The following is a 23,615-nucleotide window of genomic DNA, read 5'->3' as shown; positions in this document are numbered from 1 at the left end:
ACCCCAGCTGTTGTTGGGCAGCCCAGCAGCAACCGGCTGTGCGATAGAGAAGAAGCATCAGGTCTGGCTCAGGGCTCCTGTGAGCTGCACAAGTTGGGTCCCAGCCCTGTAAGCTCCCTGTTGCACTGACTCCTCTGTCAGCTCACACTACACCCAGGCGCTGCCACTCAACTTGCTGACAGGACGAAGGAAGACTCCAGCTTGCTTGCCTGGTCTACTTGGGTGTTGGCTTAAGCTGAAAGCTGCAGCCCCCTCCGAGGATGACCCCCCAAAGGGTGGGGGGACCCTGGCCCCACTGTGCAGACAGAAAGGCGCTGAGGCAGAGGCAGAAAGCAGCAGGAAGGTTGCTGGAGATGGGGATGGTCTGGGGCCCCCGAGGGAGTGAGTGTGAGCAGAGGGTCTTTTTCTGGGCCCACGAGGGAGCAGCCCTGCAGAAGAGGCAGCCGACGGGAGCACGACCAGCCTCTGTCCTCAGCAGGAGGGCCCAACAGCAGGGCTTGCCTCGACAGGACCCACACTCATTCCAGTGGTGGTTGGCCTTTTCTGCCCCCATCTGAGGACTCTCAAAGCATCTGACTCTACAGAGCATCACCAAAAACCAGGGGCCAGTTATGACCATGGGCCCCATGGGCCCCACCCCACACCATGCCACCCAAAACTGCTGGCAGGACAGTACCACATCATGTGTTGTGCAGTGGCCTCAAAAGGTGCAGCTGAGAGGTATTTCCTGATGACGAGGGCACCAGCCTCTAGGATACACTAACCCTCAAACCAGTAGTCACTCTGGAGCTGTGGCCTCCCAGGCAGAACATGGCCCTGCTCGCCCTTGCTCCCAGTGACCCCAAAGCTCCTGGTGGCACACGAGCTGGCCCCAGCCACCATGATGAGCATTCTGCCATCTGTTGGGGTCTCCTGGTGCTTAAACAAGACATTAGCAGGGCCATCAGATTCGAGTCCCATCAGATTCGATTCACCCCACAAGACATAGGCCAAGGGAGGGAAGAAAAGGGTCTCCTCGGTGAGTCTCAGGAGGGTGAGTGGGGCTGGGTGACCTGGGGTGAGACTGGGTGCTCCCATGGAAATGCCTGGGGACTTCACCCATCCCATGGCAGCCCCTAGCCCAGGTCTAGTGGACACAGAGGGAAGAGGATTCTAAGAACTGGAAGTGATAAGGGTGTGAGGGGACAGCAGCAGTCTGGTGTGGAGTGGGAGTGTCTGTTTAGGGGGTGGCAACAGTGACATTCTGTGGCAGTAGGGGGTGGTCCTGAGGGAGGGGCCGCACTTGCTCATAAATAAATAGGTCAGGATGTGGAAGCAGACGTTCTCACTGCTGATGGGGAGATGCTCATCTTGGTCCCTTGCCATGGTCCCTTGCTCTGCCCACTGAGTGGGCCAACATCCCCAGGACCCAGCTCCACCAAAGGGACCATGGCTCCAGGCAGAAATGCAGCCACTAGCGCCAAGGTAGGGAACAAAAAGGGTAGTCGGAAGGAGCCCTAGGAGCCCCCCAGGGCCAAATTTGGGAAACATATATCCAAATGAAAGATGATGGTGTCAAAGTTGACTATGGTGGAGCCATTTTAAAATGGAGTTGGAGCTGCCTTTCCAGAGAAACTGCCTTGCTGTCTTGAACCTTAGACTAGACCAAACCTTTGGGCTGGGCCAAAACAGCAGTTGTTTTACAAGCAATCATTGGAGAAGTCAGTAGAACAGATATCCTGATCACAAAAACAGGATGGTGGACTTTTCAAAGATAGAATCAACAGTCAATCCGTGTTTAGCCAAGACTAGCTCTCTGCCTACAACTCCAATTAACATTCTTTCTAATACAACCTTCCCTCTTTGCCTTTAAGAGCCTCTGAATTTTACTCTCTACTAGGACACTATTTGGGTTCCTACCTGAATCTGTGCTCCCCAAGTTGCAATTCTTTGATCCCAAATAAATGCTTTGCCTCTTAAACTGGTTTCCATTTTTGTAGGTTGACAACAGCAAAGGATTACAAACCCTCTAATAGTAAAAGAAGACTCCTGAGTCAACACCAACACACAAAATCAATGAATAAATACATGGGAAGAGCAGAAAGCTTTCCCTTACAGGAAACGCAGACCGTAACCATGGAAAGAAGCAAGAATGAGGGGCTGGCCCCGTGTGGTTAAGTTTGCACACTCCACTCCAGTGGCCTGGGATTCTGACAGCTCCACTTCAGTGGGGTTTTGTCGGTTTGGATCCCGGGCGTGGACATGGCACCACCACTCCACAGGCCACGCTGAGGTGGCATCCCACATAGCACAACCAGAGGCACTCATAACTAGAATATACAACTATGTACTAGGAGGCTCTGGGGGGAAGAAGGAAAAAAAGACTGGCAACAGATGTTAGCTCAGATGCCAAAGAAAAAGCAGCAGCAGCAGCATGAATGACAAAATCACCAGAGCAATCAAAAGCCCCCACAATCCCAGGAGGCTGGAGACAGAGCCCCTGGGGTTGTCATTGCAGGGGCACCAGCCCAGAGACGGAAGGGTGAACGCAGGAGCCAGAACCACGCAGCACATCAAGGGGAGACTCCAGCCTCTCCCGGTGCCAGCTCCTTTGTGCCACCAAGGAGACTGGGGCGGCCCCGAGGAAAGACTCCTGTAGATGCTGGCGTTTGGGTACCGGCCTCAGAGCCAGCTGGCCTCACGAGCTGCTTCCCCAGGGAAGCACTCTACACTGTCCAAAAAAAACATCCCTTACCTGGTTTCTGAGTGAAAAGCCTTGCCCTGTAATGGGACTGGGCCAGCCCACACAGGACATAGCAAGGCCTGCAGCCACTTCCTGCCGCCTGCTCAAGAAGCCAGCATCTGCCTGACTGATCTCTTAAGAACGCTGCTACTTTAACTGGGACGGCTGCTCCTTTTCCATTTCTACCTTGAAGTGCAAACTGTGAAATGAGTAAAAAACCAAACTAAGCTAGGTGGGGCGGGCCCGCAGGGGAGGCCTCAGCCCATGCATCACCAACTAGTTCAAACAAGCAGGACAACCATTTTCCCTCCAAGGGAGGACTTCTCTCCCACCCGGCAACAGCCCATCCAATCAGAAATGTCACAGCCCAGCCAATCAGAAATGTCACAGCTCAGCCAATCAGAAATGCTGCAGCCCAGGCAATTAGAAACACCATAGCCCAGCCAATTAGAAACGCTGCAGCTCAGCTAACCAGAAATGCCACAGCCCAGCCAATGAGAAGCCGTTCCTGCCCTGATCTATTCCTCTCCCCCAATAGACTTTCCTTTAGAGCAGCCCCACCCTCTCTCTCCCCCTTTCCTCCCTCCTGTGTTGTCTGGATTTGCCTGTGGTTTGCATTTGTATGTCCCAAATGGCAATTCTTTTGGCTATTCCCAAATAAACTCATTTTGAGGGTAAAGCAATAGGCAAATTTGCTTTTTAAGTTGACAAGAGGAAATTTTTGATTTGGTTATGTTGATCTTGATCCACAGAACTCTACCAATTTCTCTTTTAAATTTTTGTAGTTTGTTTCCTTGGAGTTTTCTAGTAAAAAAAGATATATATTATCTGCAAATATAATTTTTAGTCCTTATCCAAATATATATCAGTCATTTCACTTTTTAAACTTTTTGTGTTAGCTAACGAGGAGTCTGTCTTGTTCTAGACTTTGGTGGTCTGGAATAAACGGTCTTTGTTATATTTAACAGGTCTCCTTTCACTCCTATTTTATTTAGAGTGTTTATTAGTAATGGCTGAATTTTGTCAAATATCTTGATATAATCGTAAGGGGCTTCTCTTTTAATTCTTGCCATAATTAAGCATATTTTAATAACTTTCCAACACTGGATTAACATTCCTTAATAAACCCTAATAAGACACATAGTTTTTATAGTTGATTTCCTAATAGTTAGAGTATTTATAGCTATGGTACTAAGAGAAATGATTAAAAGTTTTCTGCCTTATTTTTATCAAATTTTGGTATTAAAGTCATGTTAACTTCAAAAATAAACCGGGAGATTTTCCATGTTCTAGAAGGGAGACATCTGCAGGACACGTGCATGCATTCTAACAGGGAAGGAGCGCGCCTGAGCCCTCACAGTTGCCTCAGGCCAGTCCTTTCTCAGGCAGCCGCTACTACTGATTCTGTCCAGCAGCAGCCCTGTCCCACCTCCTCCAGACCCCTGAGGTCACAGACTCCCCCATTTCCTTGGCTGCACTCTTATTACCTAGAGACAGGGAGGCGAATATCAGAAAACTAGCCACAGTAACTACCCCCAAAGCACGGCGAACCCCCCTCATTTTGCCGCCTGAACTAACCGCCAGCTGGCCTGAGCCTACATCCGCCCTCTCCAAATTTCAATTTCACCTTTCCTGAGTTGCGAGAGTAGGAAAGCTCCCACACCATCTAAAACTGCACTTTCATCATGCCATGTTCCCACTTGTTGTAAACATCCTAACCCTAACCCCAACCCCAATCCCAAACCTTACTGGTTTTACATATCGCTTGTGAGATGGCTCATCTGGGGGAAGTCGTAGGAACATGGTGGTGCCAGGTAGCTTCACTTGCTGGGCCCCACACGCTGCTCCTGCCTCCTGCCTGTGCCCAGGCCACCTGCCCTGAGGCCCTCATCCCTATGGGCTAGTCCATGCTGACATTTCCTTTCAAACCATGAAACCTGCCTGTTCCAGGTTATGTTTCAATCTGTACCTCACTCTGGCTCTTAGTACAGGATGCAACCCACTGCATGGCAATGATGATTTCAGTCTGAATGTCCTGCTTCCCTAACGCAGCTTGGAACAGGGGCCCTTACCTGTGGGTACCTGCGCTTGATGGATGTTAAGGCTCCTGCCGGAAGCTTGGCCAGCTCTGAGTCCCGAACTGCATGCACTGTGGTCGCCCTGGCCTGGTGGGTGAGGGTCTCCACCTGGAAGAGAAGCTGGGATGCTGGGGCCTCACAGTTCATGCCCACCAGCCCTGCAGGGCCCAGCTGGTTGCGCCCAGAACTGGAGAGCAGAGTGCATGGCAGCCCTTCCAGAACATGGCGTGCAGGTGAGAAATGGGAGGGAGAGGAGCTCATCCTCCCACCCCTGCACTGGTGGAGGAAGCGTCAGTGAGTGTTGGCAAGTGGACATACTGTCAGCAGCACTAGAACCTGCCAGAGGCCAAAGGGGCCCCCACACCCCCAGACAGGCTGCCCTGTAAGGGACCAAGAAGAGGCAAGTCAGCTGTGACTCACTCAGGGCTTCATTCTACACACAAGGGTCTTGGAGGAACCACCTTGACAGGCATGTTCTGGGGGAGGGCGAAGAGGCCACTCTCAAGCCTCCCTGCACCCAGCCAGCCACTCTCCCTGGGGACCTGCAGGAGGCAACTCTTGCGGCTCATGCACCCCTAGCGCTGCAGCCCAGGCTGGGGGCCAGCCAGCCACCCTGAAAACTGTGGGTGGAGCACTGGGGCCACACAGGAAAGGCCTGCGCCCTGGATGAGGGCTCCCGAGGCAGGGTGCGGGGTGGGGGCCTGGCCCTACCACACCGATGAGGTCTCCTCGGCCATACTCCCCCGCCAGGCGCTTTTTGCCATCGTCCTTTCGGATCACTGAGCGTAGCCGGCCACTGAGGACGATGTAGGTACAGTCTGACTTGTCCCCCTGCCTGTGGGGACAGAGGTTGCTGGGAGTAAGCAGGGCACCGCTGGGAAGCCCACAGCCACTGGAGGTGGCAAAGAAAAAAAGAACGCAGTCTGGGGGCCAGCCCAGTGGTGTAGTGGTTAAAGTTTGGTGTGCTCTGCTTCAGCAGCCCGGGTTCATGGGTTCAGATCCCAGGAGTAGACCTGCACACCGCTCATCAAGCCATGATGTGGTGGTCTCCCATATACAAAATAGAGGAGGACTGGCAACGGATGTCAACTCAGGGCAAATCTTCCTCACCAAAAAAAAAGAATGCAGTCTTCTTACTAAATTGTTTTGTTTTGGAAAATGTAGTTATTTTTCCATTAAAAAATATATATGCTACCATGTAAAAGGTTTATTGTGATTTTTAAATAAATAGTGAAATGTTTAGGGGCCAGCCTGGTGGCGTAATGGTTAAGTTCAGCGAGCTTCGCTTTGGTGGCCTGGGGTTCACGAGTTTGGATCCTGAGCGTGGGCCTACTCCACTGGTCAGCCACGCTGTGGCGGCGACCCACATATAAAATAGAGGAAGATTGGCACAGATGTTAGCTCAGGGCTAATCTTCCTCAAGCAAAAAAAAAAAAGGGAGGAAGATTGTCATAGATGTTAGCTCAGGGCTAATCTTTCTCAGGAAAAAAAAATTAAATACTTAAAATTTCCTTAGTTTCAATTTTTTTTTTTAAGGAAGATTGGCCCTGAGCTAACATCTGTGCCATCTCCCTCTACTTTACATGTGGGACACCTGCCACAGCATGGCTTGACAAGCGGTGCATAGGTCCATGCCCGGGATCCAAACTGGCAAAGCCCAGGCCGCCAGAGTGTGCGAACTTACCTGCTGCGCCACTGGGCCAAGCCCTACTTTCAATTTTTAGTACCATGAAAATTGATAGCTCTAATACAGGTCTGTCTGATTGGGTGAGTGTGAGGCTGAATTCTGCTGTCATTCCACTGGAGCTAAGGATGCCCCTGAGGCCACAGGGACTGTTCAGCACAGAGAACCTCCACAGACGCTGTCTGCACACTGCTTCTGTTGCTCATCTTAAAGGACAGTGTGGATTCGTATGTACTGATATGGAAAGACGCTCATGAAAAAGCGTGTGTCTGAGTGTGTGCATGTGTGCACAAAAGCCCGGAGGAGGCCACAAAGCGTGCTCCCGGGTGGCCGCGGAGAGCAGAGCCAGAGGGGACTCACCCTCCTTTCAGCAGTCTCCATCCCACCTGAGCCCTGCTCACAGCTGCCCTACTTTCAGTCAGGACAGCACAGATGGCAGAAAAGTGTGCACTTACCTGTAGATGGCGCGCCCCGCCTCCACCTCCATCCAGTCCAGCGCAAAATCAATTTGCCGCACAAAGGAAGACATCCGCTTCACCAGGGTGTGCGCGACGCCCAGCACAACAGTTGGCTGCTTCCGCATGATCCTGCCAAGCCAGCCCAGTCACCCCACGTCACACAGCCACTCCCACCACTCTACCCTTCGCTCCAGACCACGGCGCTTGACAGTAGGCAGGACCTGCACCCCACTTATCAAACCACAATGCCCATGTAGCTGGGCACGCAGATACCGGCCAAGGGCTAGGACAGGGCAGAGCACCTGGTCAGCCACCTGCTCTACTGCAGCCCATGTGTGCCCAGGGGCCAGCGGCTTTGGAAGAACCTTTGGAGCCCCTCTCCAGGCTGTTGCCTACCCCACGGATGTCCTCGGAGCACAGGCCATGCATAAGGCCCCAATACTGGCAGTGGGATGCAAAGCCCTTGGCCCCATGACAGTCCCATGAAGACCAGAGTGGGGAGAGCTGGGGGGCTGATTGGAGGGCACAGGAGTGAGGACGTGACCAAGAGGTCGGTGGGCAGAGACCACACGGGGCCTTGAGCGGGAAAAGGAAAGGTGCTAGGCCGATCGTGGATGTGATGGAAGTCACTGGCAGGCTCCGGCCAGCAGGAACATGATCAGCCTGTCTCCCTGGCTGCCATGTGTGAACAAGCTGCTGAGGATTAAGGCAGAAGCAGGGCACTCCACTATACTGTGGAGGCTTCCGGAAGGCAGCAGCAGGGGGAGTGGTCAGCTCACAGGCTGCAGTCAGGCTGGGCTGACAATGGAGAGTGTAGGGGCTGGGACGACTCTGTGACTCAGGCCTGAGCAAGGGGCAAGTGGAGCTACCAGTCGCTGGGATCACAAAAACAGGAACAGGAGCAAATTGGGGGAAAATATGAAGTTCTGCTTTGGAGGTCAGATTGTGGAAGCCCCTGAACATCTTGGGGAACGTCAGGATGGCAGCCCAACACACGAGCCTGAACTCAGGAGGGAGTTTGGTGGGAGATGTGAATCTGGTATATAAGGCCCAGGGGCATGGGATTCCTCAGTGCACCAGTCGGAGGACGTCTGCAGGGCAGGAGCTGCCTATATCAGGGGACTCACGCTGTGAGCACACACACAGACACACACTTAAAAACACACAGACCACACAGGCACACACAGATATACACAGACAGACACATGGACACACGAACACAAAGACACAGAGACACACATAGGCATACACAGATAAAAAATGACAAACACACCGGGACACACATGTGGGTGCACATGGACACAAATATACACACATGGACACTCACACATAGACACACAGATGACACACACACAGGGATCAGGCAAGGCATTGGCCCCATGCTCCTCCGGCAGGCGAAGGACAGGTCTGCACCTGGAGGGACCGGCAGGGGTTGACCACGGTTTACGTCCAGCCAAGGAGACGACCACACTAACCACCTTCCTGAGAAGGAGCCCGAGCTCACCTCAGCTTCCAGAGGCAGAGGGGCGTGGTGGCTGCCCTGCAGCACAACACCCCTTCCTGCATCTCACCCCTGTCCTGCCTTTCTCCCTGGACTCTGTCTCCTCAAGTGTGAGCAGGGTGAGGGGCAGGACCTGTGAGACGCCCAGTGTGGGCCCCACGACAGCCCATGTGACACCAACGAGCTCAGAGGGCCAGGCAGCGCCACACAGAGGAGCCTGGCCTCGCGGGGCAGGGCGGGAGCCTGGCAGTCGGACAGCAGTGGGGACAGGGCAGGACTCACTCATAGAAGTGTGCCTTGGAGATGGAGAGGAAGCTGCAGTCCCTGTTGGCCTTGATGGTGAAGATGAGGGGTTCGCCGGTGAGCACGGCCAGCTGGCCCACCATCTCCCCAGGGCGTGTGACGAACAGGCAGGTGTCCTCCTCGCTGTCGATCTTTCGCTGGTACACGTGCAGCAGCCCCGAGACCACAAAGAGGATGTTCACATCCTGCCAAACGAGAGGCGTCAGCCGGGGACCCCATAAGGCCCGGGCTCTGCAGCGGGCTGGGCCAAGGAGCCGCCAGGCAAGCTGCTGTCACTTGCCCTGGGCACAGACTCTCACTGGAAATATTCCAGCATGTCTATAGTTTTATCATTTAGTTGCCAACACAGGAGATTACTTTTTCAGTAGGTCCACAGCAGTGAGCCTGGCCACAGACGCACACGCTTTCCATCCTGGCACCCATGTGTTTAACTGTTCTACCCAAATACGTGATCAGCTCAATGTTCACCAGAGATGACGACATAACCTCTCCCTTAAAAGCGGCCCACAGCCTGCACGCTGGTCAGCCCACACTGCCATGCCTGTGGCTGGGTGGGCCTCTCCCAGGCCCCGAGTCCCTGGCTGCCAGGCAACAGCAGCACGGAGCAGCTCCGAGGGCACTGCCTTCTCTCTCCATGCAGCCCTGACAGGCTTTGCTGGTGAATGGGTGGACACCAGACCGGCCAGCAGACCCCTCCCCATACCACACCACCATGCACATGTGACGGGCATTTTGGGTCCAACGTCTGTAGACATGCCATGAGGGCACTTTGATGCCAACCACAGCTGACTGTGTCCATCATACAACCTCCTTCCGGATCTGCTCACCCTACCCTAGTCGGACCCCTTCTCTCTGGTTTGTGCAGAAATCAGGGGGGCTTAATTGTGCTTCATGGGCTCTGAGCTGCCTGAGGGTCTGGGAGGCCAGGGGGCAGACAGAGGCCAGCTGTTGCTCCAGCCGCAGCCTCTGAGGGGCACCTGGGTGCTCAGTGCTGCAGAAGGTTCTGGAGAGGACTGAAGCCTGCTAAGGGAGGAGAGTGCCTTCCCAGCCGTGCAGGAGAGTCGGCAGTGTGCTTCCTCTGAGGAAAAGGAGAAGTCTTTCTTGCTTATGGTGAAGACAAAGAGAAAAAAGAAAAGAGGGAGGGAGAGAGGACAAGGTTGCTGACGCCTGTGGGGAAGTCTCCGTGAGAGGCCTCAGGAGGCCTGAAGTGCCCAGTTCCCCACAGGCTGGGGCCTCTGCGTCTTCCCGTCCTGGTACCCATGGGCTCCTGCTGCCCGGCAGGTCTGTCCTCCATGCCCTGCCCCCACCTCTGCGCTCAGCTCAGCACCGTGGCAGGAGCTGCGGTCACCCGGGCCCAGATGATGATGCTCCAGTGGAGGAACAGCGCAGAAGTGGGAGACCCAGGCTCGGTCTGCTCTCCCAGCAAGGAAGACCTTTCTCACTAAAGCTGCTTTAAAAGCAAACCAAACCAAATACTTTCCACCATGCTAACGCAGGGGCCAGACGGCCATGACCGGAGAGACAGGCTGCATGAGGCAGATGCTTTGGAGATCACCACCACCTGCTGAGCAGTGCAAGGTTCTCAGGATCAGAAATTTGGTTCATTTACGAAAAACAAAATTACTTTTCATTTGTATCTAGTTTTGAAAACTGAGACAACAAAATTATTTCTTCGGCACCTGACTTGGTGAGCTCAGTAAGGACCCTTTGTAAACACTCATGTGTCTGCACACATGTCAAGCAGGGATCTGTGCCACTCCTGTGAAGAGGACAGGCCCAGTGATCCTCGACACATCTGTAGACATCTTACAGCCTGAGGGAAAGAGCCCTCCAGGAACAGAAGAACAGACCCTGCATCGGGCGTCCAGCACACACCCAGGCTGGACCACAGTGAGGCTGCCTCCTCCGAGCTCCGTCCAGCACCAGGCTACAGGACTGGGCAGCCTTGGTGACCACTCCCTCAAACCCCGCAGCTCTTCGCTCACCTGGTCTCCCTGCCTTGACACCACCGTGCCCCCAGGGACATGGAGAAGGGTCACCCGGCCATCCAACAGTGAAGGGTCCTAAAAACAGAAATGCAAGTGTCAACACAAAGAGCACAGAGAAACAAGTTTAAATGGAGGCTGCACCTGGCTCCAAAAGTGGCAGAGCCACATGGGCACAGAATACATAAAACCCTCTGGGGATCGACCACGAACAGGGACCCAGCAGATGCCAGGGCACTCTGTAAAGCCACAATATCAAACTGGTGATATCGGCACAGGACACACAGAACATCGTGGGACAGACAGAAAATCAGAAATGCACATCAACATTTTTGTGAACTTATGTAACAGAGAGAGGATTTCATTTCAGTGAGAAAGGTGATTTATTTAATGAACGGTGCTGGACCAACTGGCAAGAACAAGGGTGGGATGCCCTCTTCCATACAAGCCACATGCTCCAGGTCAGGAGCACAGACTGCAATGGATGCCTCTTCACACCCGGTGTCCAGGCTGCTCCGGCTAAGGAAAGCATCTCCACACTGGACAGCATGTCAGCAGAACCCTCCAAAACTGAAAAGCAGACAGAAAAAAGACTGATAAAAACAGAACAGGATATCCAAGGACTGTGGGTCAACTACAAAAGGTGTAACATATGCATGATGGGGATTCCAGAAGGAGAAGACAGAAAGAAACAAAAGAAACACTGAAGCACTAATGACTGAAATTAATGTCAGACACTAAACCACAGGAAGCTCAGAGAACACCAAGCAGATAAACTATACCTTGGCATATCATATTCAAATTAGAGAAAGTCACGGATAAAGAAATCCCTGCAAGAAGCCAGAGGTAAAAATACCTTATCAATGGAGGAACAAAGATAAGCATTCCATCTGACTTCTCCTCAGAAACCACGCAGGCAAGAGAGTGGACTGAAATATTTAAAGTGTTGAAAGAAAAAAACCACCAAGCTAAAGTTCTGTACACTGTGAAATTATCCTTCAAAAGTGAAGGAGAAATAAAGACTTTCTTAGACAAACAAAAACCGAGAGAATTTGAAAGAAACTAGAATCAAAACAAAGAAACAACCCACCAACTGGGAGAAAATATTTGGAAATCATGTATCTGACAAGGGGTTAATCTCCATAATATATAAGGAACTCACACAACTGAACAATAAGAAAATAAACAACTGATCAAAGATATGGGGTGTGTGTGTGTGTGTGTGTGTGTGTGTGTGTGTGTGTGTGTGTGTGTGTAATGGAATACTACTCAGCCATAAAAAAGAATAAAATCGTTCCATTCACAACAACATGGATGGACCTTGAGGGAATTATGTTAAGTGAAATAAGCCAGATAGAGAAAGACAATCTCTGTATGACTCCACTCGCATGTGGAAGTTAAACATGTAGACAAAGAGAACTGATTGGTGGATACCAGGGGAAGGGGGGTGGGGTGGGCACAAAGGGTAAAGTGGTGCACCTACAACATGACTGACAAACAACAATGTACAACTGAAATTTCATAAGATTGTAAACTGACATAATCTCAATAAAAATTAAAAAAAAACAATAAAAACCAAAATAAAAAAATGGGCAGAGGATATGAAGAGACATTTTTCCAAAGAAGATATACAGATGGCCAATAAACATGTGAAAAGATGTTCAACATCACTAATCATTAGGGAAATGAAAATCAAAACTACCCTAAGATACCACCTTACACTTGTTAAAATGGCTATAATCACTAAGACTAAAAATAACAAATGTTGGAGAGGGTGTGGAGAGAAGGGAACCCTCGTACACTGCTGGTGGGAATGCAAACTGGTGCAGCCACTATGGAAAACACCATAGAGATTCCTCAAAAAACTAAAAACAGAATTACCGTATGACCCAGCTATCCCACTACTGGGTATCTACCCAAACAACTTGAAATCAACAATTCAAAGTAACATATACACCCCTGTGTTCACTGCAGCACTATTCACGATAGCCAAGACGTGGCAACCCAAGCGTCCATCCACTGATGATTGGATAAAGAAGATATGGTATATAAATACAATGGACTACTACTCAGCCACAAAAAAAGACAAAGTCATCCCATTTACAACAACATGGAAAGACCTGGAGGGAATTATGCTAAGTGAAATAAGCCAGACTGAGAAAGACAAACACCATATGATTTCACTCATATGTGGAATATGAACAAACACATGGGCAAAGAAAACAGTTCAGTGGTTACCAGGGGAAGGGGAGTGAGTGTGGGCACAGGGGGTGAAAGGGAGCACTTATGTGATGACAGACAGGAAATAACGTACAACTGAAATTTCATAATGATGTAAACTATTATGAACTCAATAAAAAGAAAAAAAAAAAACCCAGAGAATTTGTTGCCAATAGACCTTCCTTGCAAGAAATGTTAAAAGAAGTTCTTTAGAGAAAAGGAAGACGGCACAGATCACAAACTCAGATCTCCATAAAGGAAAGTGTCAAAGAAGGAAGAAGCAAGGTAAAGTAAAACTTTTCATTGTTCTTATTCTTAACTGATCTAACAGGTAAGTTTGCTCAAAATGAAAACGCAACAATGTACTCAACTACGTCCATTTATATGCAGGGGAAATGAAAGACAGCAACCATGCGAGGACCGGAGGGAGGGTTTATGGTTATTTTGTTATTATAAGGTACTTGCACTACCTACAAAGTGGTATAGTGATTAAGGAAAGAATCCCTTTTTCTCTACACACTGAATATTTCTGACATCAAATGTGTGGGTTTTTTCCCCACACACACCAAGCAATTCTCCAACTCTCTGAACACCAACTGGGTGCCCTAGGATTCATTTCTGACACCAACTACCTGGAGTGAGCATCAGATCCCACAGGAGAGGGGCTCAGTCCCACGAGACTCCCCCTACCTCAGATATCAATCGCAAGTAGAGGGTCCCCGACACTTCTGTCCAGCTTGGCTACAAATAGGGCTTCTCACAATCCCCTCCTGAGGTTCAGTAATTTGCCAGAACGGCTCACATAACTCGTTTACTGGTTTACTACATAATACAGGATGTGATAAAGGACACAGATGAACAGCCAGATGAAGACATGCATAGGGAAGGACATGAAAGGTCCCAAGCATAAGAGCTTCTGTCCCCATGGAGCTGGGGTGTGCCACCCTCCCAGTGTGCATGTATCCACCCACCTAGAAACTCTCCAAACCCCACAGTTCAGGGATTTTCATGGAGGTTTCATCACACAGGCACAACGGATTTTGAACTCCATCTCCAGTCTCCCTCCTCTCCCTGGAGGATGGCGGTGGAGCTAAAAGCTCCAAGCTTCTGACCATGGCTTCATCTTTCTGGTGACCAGGCCCAGATCCAGGAGCCCATGAAGAGTTGTCTCATTTCCTAGAACCCAGCAAATTCCAAGGATTCAGGAGCTCTGTGTCAGGAACTGAGGGCAGAGACTAATATATATATTTCTTATTATGTCACTGTGTTATTAGAAAGAGGACTTGGACTGACTGTAAGTGTACATTGCTCACTGTAGGGCAACCACTGAAAAAAGAAGTATAACAGACAAGCTAAGAAAGGAGAGAAAATGGAATCGCATAAAATTTTCAATTAAAACCACAAAAAGAAGAAAAAGAGTGGTAGACAAAAATAGGAACACAGACCAAGGGGAACAAATGAAACACAATAACAAATATGGTAGGTATTAATCCAACTATATCAACAATCACTTTAAACATCAATGGTCTAAGTACACCAATTAAAAGACAAAGATAGTCAGAGTAGCTAAAAAAACAAGATCCATCCAGACATTGACTACAAGAAGCCTACTTTAAATATAAAGACATATATAGATTAAAAGTAGATGGTTGGAGAAAGATATACCACGCTAACACTAACCAGAAGAAAGCAGGAATAGATGTATTAATTTCATACAGAGCAGACTTCAGAAAAGGAAAATTATCAAGGATAAAGAAGGGCATTGCATAATGAATGACAAAGGAGTCAATTCTCCAAGAAGATACAACAATCCAAAAGAGAATGTGTATGCACCTAACAGCAGAGCATCAAAATAGGTGAGGCAAAAACTGATAGAACTGCAAGGAGAAACAAACACATCTATTATTACAGTTGGAGACTTCAACACCCCTCTCAAAAAAATGGACAGAACCAGCAGGCATAACATCAGTAAGGACACAGTTGAACTCAACAGCATCATCAATCGACTGGATACAAACGGCATCTATAGACCACTTTGTCCAATGAGAGCAGAACACACATTCTTCTCAAACTCCCATGGAACCTTCACCAACATAGACTACGTTCTGGGCCATAAAACACACCTTCACAAATTTAAAAGAACAGAAATAGTACAATATCTGCTCTCAGACCACAATGGAATGAAACTAGAAATCAAGAACAGAAAGATAGGGGCCGACCCCATGGTTGAGCGGTTAAGTTCACACGCTCCGCTTTGGCGGCCCAGGGTTTCACTGTATTGGATTCTGGGCACAGACATGACACTGCTCATCAGGTCATGCTGAGGTGGCATCCCACATGCCACAACTAGAAGGACCCACAACTAGAAAATATAACTATGTACTAGGGGGCTTTGGGGAGAAAAAGGAAATTTTTTAAAAATAACAAATTTTTTAAAAATAAAATTTTAAAAAACCCAGAAAGATAGCTGGAAAATCCCCCAAATACTTGGAGATTAAACAGTATACTTCTAAATAACACATGGTCAAAGCAGAAATCTCAAGAGAAATTTGAAAATATTTTGAACTAAATGAAAATGAAAAAACAACTTATCAAAATTTGTGGGATCTAGTGAAAGCAGTGCTTTGAGGGAAATTTGTAACACTGACAGCACATATTAGAAAAGAAGATCTAATATCAATAATCTAAGCTTCTGCTTAGGAAACTAGAAAAAGAAGAGCAAATTAAATCCAACGTGAGCAGAAGAAAAGAAATGATAAAATTTAGAACAGAAATTAATTAGGCAGAAATCAATAAAATTGAAAACAGGAAATCAATAGAGAAAATCAACAAAGCCAAAAATTGGTTCTTTGAAAAGATCAATCAAATTGATAAGCCTCTAGTTAGGGTAACTAAGAAAACAAAGAGAAGACACAAATTACTAATATCAGAAATGAAAGAGGGGCCATCACTACAGATCCCATGGACATCAAAAGGATAATAAAGGAATACTATGAACAACCCTATGCCCACAAATTTGATAACCTAGATTAAATGAGCCAATTCCTTAAAAGACATAATCCACCAAAACTCACACAAAAAGAGACAATCTGAATAGGCCTATATCTATTAAAGAAATTGAATCAACAATTAATAACCTTACGGAACAGAAAGTACCAGGACTAGATGAGTTAACTGGTAGATTCTACCAAATATTAAGGAAGAAATTATGACAATTCTCTACAATCTTTTTCAGAAGATAGAAGCAGAGAGAATACTTCTTAACTCATTCTATGAGGCCAGCCTTTCCCTAACACCAAAGCCAGATAAAGGCATTATAACAAAAGAAAATCACAAACCAATACCTCTCATGAACATAGATGTAAAAATTCTCAATAAAGCATTAGCAAATTGAATCCAACAACATATAAAAAGAATTATACAAAACAACCAACTAGGACTTATCCCACTTATACAAGGCTGATTCAACATTTGAAAATCAATTAATGTAACCCATCACATCAATAGGCTAAAGAGGAAAAACCACAGGATCCTATTAATAGATGAAGAAAAAGCATTTGACAAAATCAAACACCCATTCATGATAAAAACTCTCAGTAAATTACAAAGAGAGAATTCTCTCAACTTGATAAAGAATATCTATAAAAAATCTACAGCTAACATAACACTTAACAGTGAGAAACTCAAAGCTTTCCCATTAAGATCAGGTACAAGGCAAGGATACCTCCTCACCACTCCGTTTCACTGTCACGCTGGAAATCCTAGCTAATGCAATAAGACAAGAAAAGGAAATAAAATGTATACACATTGGGAAGGAAGAAATAAAACTCTATCTTTATTCATAGATGGCATGATCGTCTATGTAGAAAATCCAAAAGAATCAACAAAAAAACTCTTGGAACTAATAAGCAATTATAGCAGGATACAAGGTTATGACACAAAAGTCAACTGCTTTCCTATATGCCAGCAATAAACAAGTGGAATTTGAAAATAAAACCACAATAACACTTACATTAGCACCCCAAAAAATGAAATACTTAAGTATTAAATCTAACAACATATGTACAAGATCTCTATGAGAAAACTACACAACTCTGATGAAACAAAACAAACAAGAACTAAATAATTAGAGAAACAGACCATGTCCATGGATAGGAGGACTCAATATTGTCACAGTGTCAGTTCTTTCCCACTTGATCTACAGGTTCAATGCAATCCCAGTCAAAATTCCAGCAATTTATTTTGTGGATATTGACAAACTGATTCTAAAGTTTATACTGAAGAGACAAAGGACCCAGAACAGCCAATACAACTTTGAAGGTGAAGAACAAGGTCAGAAACCTGACACTACCTGTCAATAAAAGATTTACAGTAAAGCTACAGTTATCAAAACAGTGTGGTATTGGTGAAATATTGACAAAAAGACCAATGGAACAGAACAGAGAACCCAAAAGTAGACCCTCCATAAATATAGTCAACTGATCTTTGATACAGGGGCAACGGCAATAAAAGGGAGAAATGATAGCCTTTTCAATAAATGGTGCTGGAACAACTGGAAATCCACGTGCAAAAATGAGTCTAGACACAGACCTTACATTCTTCACAAAAATTAACTCAAAATGGATCATAGACCCAAAAGTAAAACACAAAATTACAAAACTCCTAGAAGATAGGAGAAAATTTACATGACTTTGCTTTGGGCGATGACTTTTTAACTACAATACCAAAGCCATGATCCATTAGAAAAAGAATTGATAAGCTGGACTTCATTAAAATTAAAAATTTCTGCCCTGTGAAAGACACTGTCAAGAGAATGAAAAGGCAAGTCACAGACTGGGAAAAAATATTTGCAAAAGTCACATCTGATAAAGGATTTTTATCCAAAACATACAAAGAACTCTTAGAACTCAACAATAAGAAAACAAATAACTTGGTTAAAAAATGGGCCAAAGGCTGTAATGGACATCTCACCAAAGAATATGGATGGCAAATAAGCCTATGAAAAGATGCTACATCACATGTCATCAGGGAAGGGCAAATTAAAACAACGAGATACTACTACACACCTATTAGAATGGACAAAATCCAGAACACTGGAAACACCACATGCTGGTGAGGATGTGGAGCAGCAGGGACTCTCATCCATTGCTGGTGGGAACGCACAACAGCACAGCCAATTTGGAACACAGTCTGGCAGTTTCCTACAAAACTAAACATACTTTTACCATATGATCCTGCAATCATCTTCCTTGGTATTTACCCAGATGAGTTGAAAAATTAGGTCCACACAAAAACCCACACACAGATATTTATAGCAGCTTTACTCATAATTGCCAAAACTTGGAAGAAACCAAGATGCCCTTCAGTAAGCGGATGGATAAATAAATGGTAGTACATCTAGACAGTGGAATATCATTCAGCACTAAAAAGAAATGAGTTATTGAGGGGCTGCCCGGTGGCGCAGTGGTTAAGTTCACGTGCTCCGCTTCTGCAGCCCAGGGTTCACCAGTTCGGATCCTGGGCACAAACCTACACACTGCTCATTAAGCCACGCTGTAGGGGCATCCCACATACAAAATAGAGGAAGATTGGCACAGATGTTAGCTCAGCGACAATCTGCCTCATCAAAAATACAAATAAATATTAAATAAAATAAAATGAGTGTCTCTTTTAAAAGGGGAATCAAGCATTAAAAAAAAAAAAGAAATGAGCTATCAAGGCCTGAAAACACAAGGAGGAACCTTAGATGCATATGACTGAGTGAAAGAAGCCAATCTGAAGAAGCTGCATATGTACAATTCCAACTGTATGACACTCTAGAAAAGGCAAAGCTATGGAGACAGTAAAAGGATCAGTGGTTGTAAGCAGTTGGGGGGGCAGGGACGAACAGGCAGAACACAGAGAATTTTTAGGGCAGTAAAACCCTCTTTATAGTACCGTAATCATGAACACATGTCATTATACATTGTCCAAACCCACAGAATGTACACCACCAAGAGTGAACCCAAATGTAATCTGTGGACTCTGTGATAATGATGGGTAGCTTCATCAACTGCAATAAATGGACATCTGGGGGGGACGCTGATAATGGGGGAGGCTGTGCATGTGTATGGGCAGGGGGATCTATGGGAAATCTCTACAATCTCCCCAAGTTTGCTGTGAACTTAAAACTGCTCTAAAAAATAAAGTCTGCTAAAAAAATTTAACAAGTATTGAAAAAACCCATTCACGATGCAGCTGAGGAAACACGAACACTGGCTGGGTGGATCATGATATGAGCCTGTTCAACATTTTAGTTGTGAGAATGACATTATGGATTTGTTTTAAAACAGCATCCTCAGCCTTCAGAGAGGGATGTCCAGGACACTGTTTGAAATTTTCAGACGGAACATAACTGGGGAGGGCTGGCAGTGGAGCTGGAGAAAGACTTGCTGTGAGCAGTGATCCCTGGCTGGGGGGTAGGCACCTGGGGTTCCTAAGGCTATCACCACTGCCTTTTGACGCATTTGAAGCTTTCCATGGTGAATAAGAAGACGGAAAACAAATAAATTCTAGATGAACCAATGACTGAATATAAAAATAAAATAATAAAAATAAGTTTGTTTAAAGTTTTTAAAATGAAACTGAGAAAACGTCACTAAAATAATCTGACAGTTTTATTGCTGGATTAAATATAATAAATAGAAATTTTTTAAACATAACTGAGGAATTCCGAAGCCCAGCTTTGGGATGTCTGGGTGGCCTCGAGCTTGAATATAAGGACCAGGGCCCCTCCTGCAAGAAGGTGCCATCGTCTCGGGCTCAGGTGATTCCCACAAGTGAGCGCCGTACACACAGTCACCCAGGACAACAAGGCACAACGAGAGATAGGCACTCTGGGCAAGGATCACAGGAACAAAACAGGGACTCTGAGGGAGAGGCCTGACACCTACAGAAACGCAGGAGTGCTCACTGTTGAAGAAGATGAGAGCCAAATTTGGAACATTTGGCCATAACTACAAACTATTCAACCGTGACAGCAGATTTAAAAGTAGACATTCTTGAACCACAAAATAGGATAACGAAACTTAAGCACTCCACACACGGGTTTACCAGCAGATTAGCACTGTAAAAACAGAATTAGTGAACTTAAATAAAAATATCTATATTCAAGGATAGACAGACTTTTTTAATGGAAAATCCAGAATAAAGGGTAAGACTAACAAAGAATAAATGAGAACATACATTCATTTGAGTTTCTGAAGGAGAAGAGAGAAAATGGGCAGAGACAATATTTAAAGAGTAATGCTGATAAATTTCTCAAAAGGAATTCAGAGACACAGATTGAAGAAGCCCAGTGAGTTTCATGCAAGATAAATAAAAAGAAATCCACACCCAGTTCTATCATAGTGAAATTGCAGAAAACCAAAGACAAAAGAAATATCTTAGGAGCAGCAAAAGGAAAGAGTCACTTTCAAAGGAGCAAAGACCAGCACCCGATGTCCAGCAGCAAGACTGGGGCCGGAGCCGGCGAGATGTCACTAGCCTGCAACCTAAACCTCCCGTGGTGGAGTTTCCTGGGAGAAGAAAGGAAACTGGAGGAGTGAGCCCCTGCAGCCTCTGAGAAGAGAGGCAACTGGAGGAGTGAGCCCCTGCAGCCTCTGAGAAGAGAGGCAACTGGAGGAGTGGGCCCCTGCAGCCTCTGAGAAGAGAGGCAACTGGAGGAGTGGGCCCCTGCAGCCTCTGAGAAGAGAGGCAACTGGAGGAGGGGAGCCCCTGCAGCCTCGGTCTCCCTTGGATTTCAGTGAAGACTCTGGACAGAGGGAAAGTCACTGCCTCAGAGCTCGGAGCGTGCCTTGGGAGGGTGCGGGGAGAAAGCCTTGTTTCCTTTTCCCGGGTGCCTGGGAGGGTGGCCCGGTGCAAAGCTGTACCACCATGTGCGGACACCAAAAAACAGTGGAGAAACAGAATGGAGGACCCAGACAGACCTGGTTTATGACAGAGGCATAGCAGACAGTGGGAAAGGTCAGACTTTCCAAGCATGATGCTGGGCCAACCAGGAATCCACGAGCAAAAATATACAGAATCCGAGTCCTTCCTTGAATTGTGCAGAAAAATTAAATCCATCTGCATTAAAATTTAAGAAAGGTGGGGGCTGGCCCCGTGGCTGAGTGGTTAAGTTCGCGTGCAGCGCTGCAGGCAGCCCAGTGTTTCATTGGTTCGAATCCTGGGCACGGACATGGCACTGCTCATCAAGCCACGCTGAGGCAGCGTCCCACATGCCACAACTAGAAGGACCCACAATGAAGAATATACAACTATGTACCGGGGGGCTTTGGGGAGAAAAAGGATAAAAATTAAATCTTTAAAAAAAAAAAAATTTAAGAAAGGTGAAGCAATAAAACTTTTAGACAACAATATAGAAAAAATATTTATGAAGCCAAAATAAGGAAATGTTTCTTAAACAAAGCACAAAGAGCACTAACCATAAGGAAAAGATTGATAAGTTTACAGCATCACGATTAGGAACTTCCAGCCACTGAAGACAGCACTCAGAGGCAAAAACGGCAAATCCTGGAGCAAACAACTATGTGCAAGACCTAACCAACCAAAGATTTACTCAGGAAACTTAAAGAAACCCTAAAAGTAAAAAAGGAAAAGAGAGAGAAACGGGCAGACGGTTTGAAGCACTGCCTCCCACGAGGCAGACGAACCAAATACACCCACACAGGAACCCGGGAACCTCAGGAAAACAAAGCCTTGCTCGCCCCACGCCCCACACGACCCAACAGGGAAATGTCCGAATCCGCCAGCACAGATGCAGGGCCACAGGAGCCCTTGTCTGCCAGTTTGGACAGGGGACGATGCACACCCCAGGATGGAGACACACGCGTGACCAGGCACATGTGCCCTCCAGCAGGGACGAAAGATGGGCACACTCGGTGTTTTCACATACTGGCCCAAGAACAAGAGAGCCCCCAACAGAGGCAGTGATGTGGGCGACCCACAGACATGACGCAGAGCAAAGGACACACAGGAGCAGCCACTCAGACAAAGCCCACACACAGGCCCAGGGCCACGGTCTGTCTAGAGGAAGGAGCCATGCCTAGAGGAAGGAGCCATGCCGCAGAGGGCACCAGCTGGTGTCGGTAGCTGCTAACTTGTCTAGTCATCGACACTGGGGTTTCACGGGTGTTCCTTCTCTCCTGTATGTAAGGCATCCGTAACGTTTTAAACTGTGAGGGGAAAAGAGGATAAATAAAAAATGTGCAAGTGATGAAGACACAGTTGGGAGTGCCACCACTTTCAGCCCTGGATCAGCATTCTGGGTGGCGTCCAAAGCCTCGGAACACATGTGACCCACACCCACTGCCCCGCCACCTGCAGGCACCTGGAGAAGCGCAGGGCCAGCAGGGCTGCTGGGCACAGACACGCCAGGAGAGCTCCAGGGGAGAGGGTCTGTGAAGCCACGCTCTCCTGAGCCCTCCCCAGAGGGGGTCTTGCTCAGGCAGGGCTGCGGCTGCCCTCAGCTGGGACACGCAGCCTGAGAGGAGTGGTTCCTAAGGAGGAAGAGTCTGCGGGAGAGCCAGGTGCCCACCCACCTCTCAATAGACTGTGCACCTCTCGCCACTCAGCCTGGCCAGGGAGAAGGCAGGAGGAGGGCTACTTACATCCAGCTTCATCAGAGTGAGCAGGTCCTTCTTGGCAGCTCTGAAGATGGCATCTGTCTTCCTGCTGGCAGCAGTCTCATCCGAAGTGCTGTCCTCGTAGTGGAAGACTGCAGATGGTGTCTCCGCAACCACCACGCTTTTCTTGGACTTGAGAGGACACAGAAGCATAATCAGAGGGGACATGGGAGGGGAAGGGTGGGGGGCCCCGCCAGCCTCGGACCCCAAAAGGAACACCAGCACCAGGGGAGGGTAGAGCGGAAGAGCAGAGGTAAGAAGAGGAGCGGCTACCTTGCTGGCCACGGCACTCGCAGGGCGCTCCTCTGCCTGTAGGACAACCCTGGCGCGGTCACAGGCCATCCTCAGGTCTGAGGGGGCACCTGCGACGCTCCCTACAAACAGAGGGGAGACTCAGGACACCGCACTGGTCGACCGGACGCACTGGTCTGTACACACTCCCCGAAGGCTGGCCGAGCGCCCCCTGGAACCCAAAGCAGCACAGACCCTGGTAGATGAGGCTCAGATCACGGGAGCGCCAAGCCTCTGTGCTGTCCTGCTTGTTCACAAGCCACAACCAACTTTATTCAGTCCCTGCACGAGCAAACCTCTAGAGCAGGTGCTGTGAACTCTGGCAAGGACATGAGCTTTGGATCAAACACCGAGGTCTGCATCCCAGGCCCACCATGTACGAGCACCATGTATGTGCAAGCGACTTCTCTAAGCCACGGTTCCCTCATCCAAAATGGTGAAGTCCTAATGCCTACTCCTCAGGTCGTTCTGAAACGCGCAAGAGATCCTGCACACAGCACTCGGCCCTGACAAGAGAGATCAACGAGCCTCCAACACCGCAAACGGCGGGTGCCCGTGGTACGGCTCAGTCTCCAGGGCATGACGCTGAGTGGAGGGCTCCCGACAGAGAGCACATCCTGCACGCTCCATCACAGAAGTTCCAGAATAGTCCAAACCAGAAACGCAGGTAAGGCGTAGGGAGGACTGACTGCTGACCTCGGCCTCCCA

The 23,615-nt window shown here is 47.9% G+C and overlaps 1 protein-coding gene across 9 annotated transcripts in view; it reads right to left on the bottom strand.

Moving 5' to 3' along the window:
- The window catches only part of PNPLA7 (patatin like phospholipase domain containing 7), an 88,168-nt gene that overhangs the window by 38,570 nt on the left and 25,983 nt on the right, over window positions 1-23,615 (bottom strand). For all 9 annotated transcript variants that reach the window (XM_070518274.1, XM_070518275.1, XM_070518277.1 and 6 more), the window contains 7 exons: window positions 22,890-22,990; window positions 22,602-22,748; window positions 10,732-10,809; window positions 8,726-8,931; window positions 6,940-7,071; window positions 5,512-5,635; window positions 4,795-4,908 (listed from right to left, as the gene is read on the bottom strand). In XM_070518274.1, coding sequence (XP_070374375.1) covers window positions 4,795-4,908; window positions 5,512-5,635; window positions 6,940-7,071; window positions 8,726-8,931; window positions 10,732-10,809; window positions 22,602-22,748; window positions 22,890-22,990 — 902 coding nt within the window. The remainder of the gene's footprint in view (window positions 1-4,794; window positions 4,909-5,511; window positions 5,636-6,939; window positions 7,072-8,725; window positions 8,932-10,731; window positions 10,810-22,601; window positions 22,749-22,889; window positions 22,991-23,615) is intronic.

The sequence above is a fragment of the Equus asinus genome, chromosome 10 (assembly GCF_041296235.1).
Source record: "Equus asinus isolate D_3611 breed Donkey chromosome 10, EquAss-T2T_v2, whole genome shotgun sequence".
In the NCBI taxonomy this organism is placed as follows: Eukaryota; Metazoa; Chordata; class Mammalia; order Perissodactyla; family Equidae; genus Equus; species Equus asinus.
The sequence above is the reverse complement of the archived record's forward strand: the minus strand, read 5'-3'. Positions and strand labels throughout refer to the sequence as shown.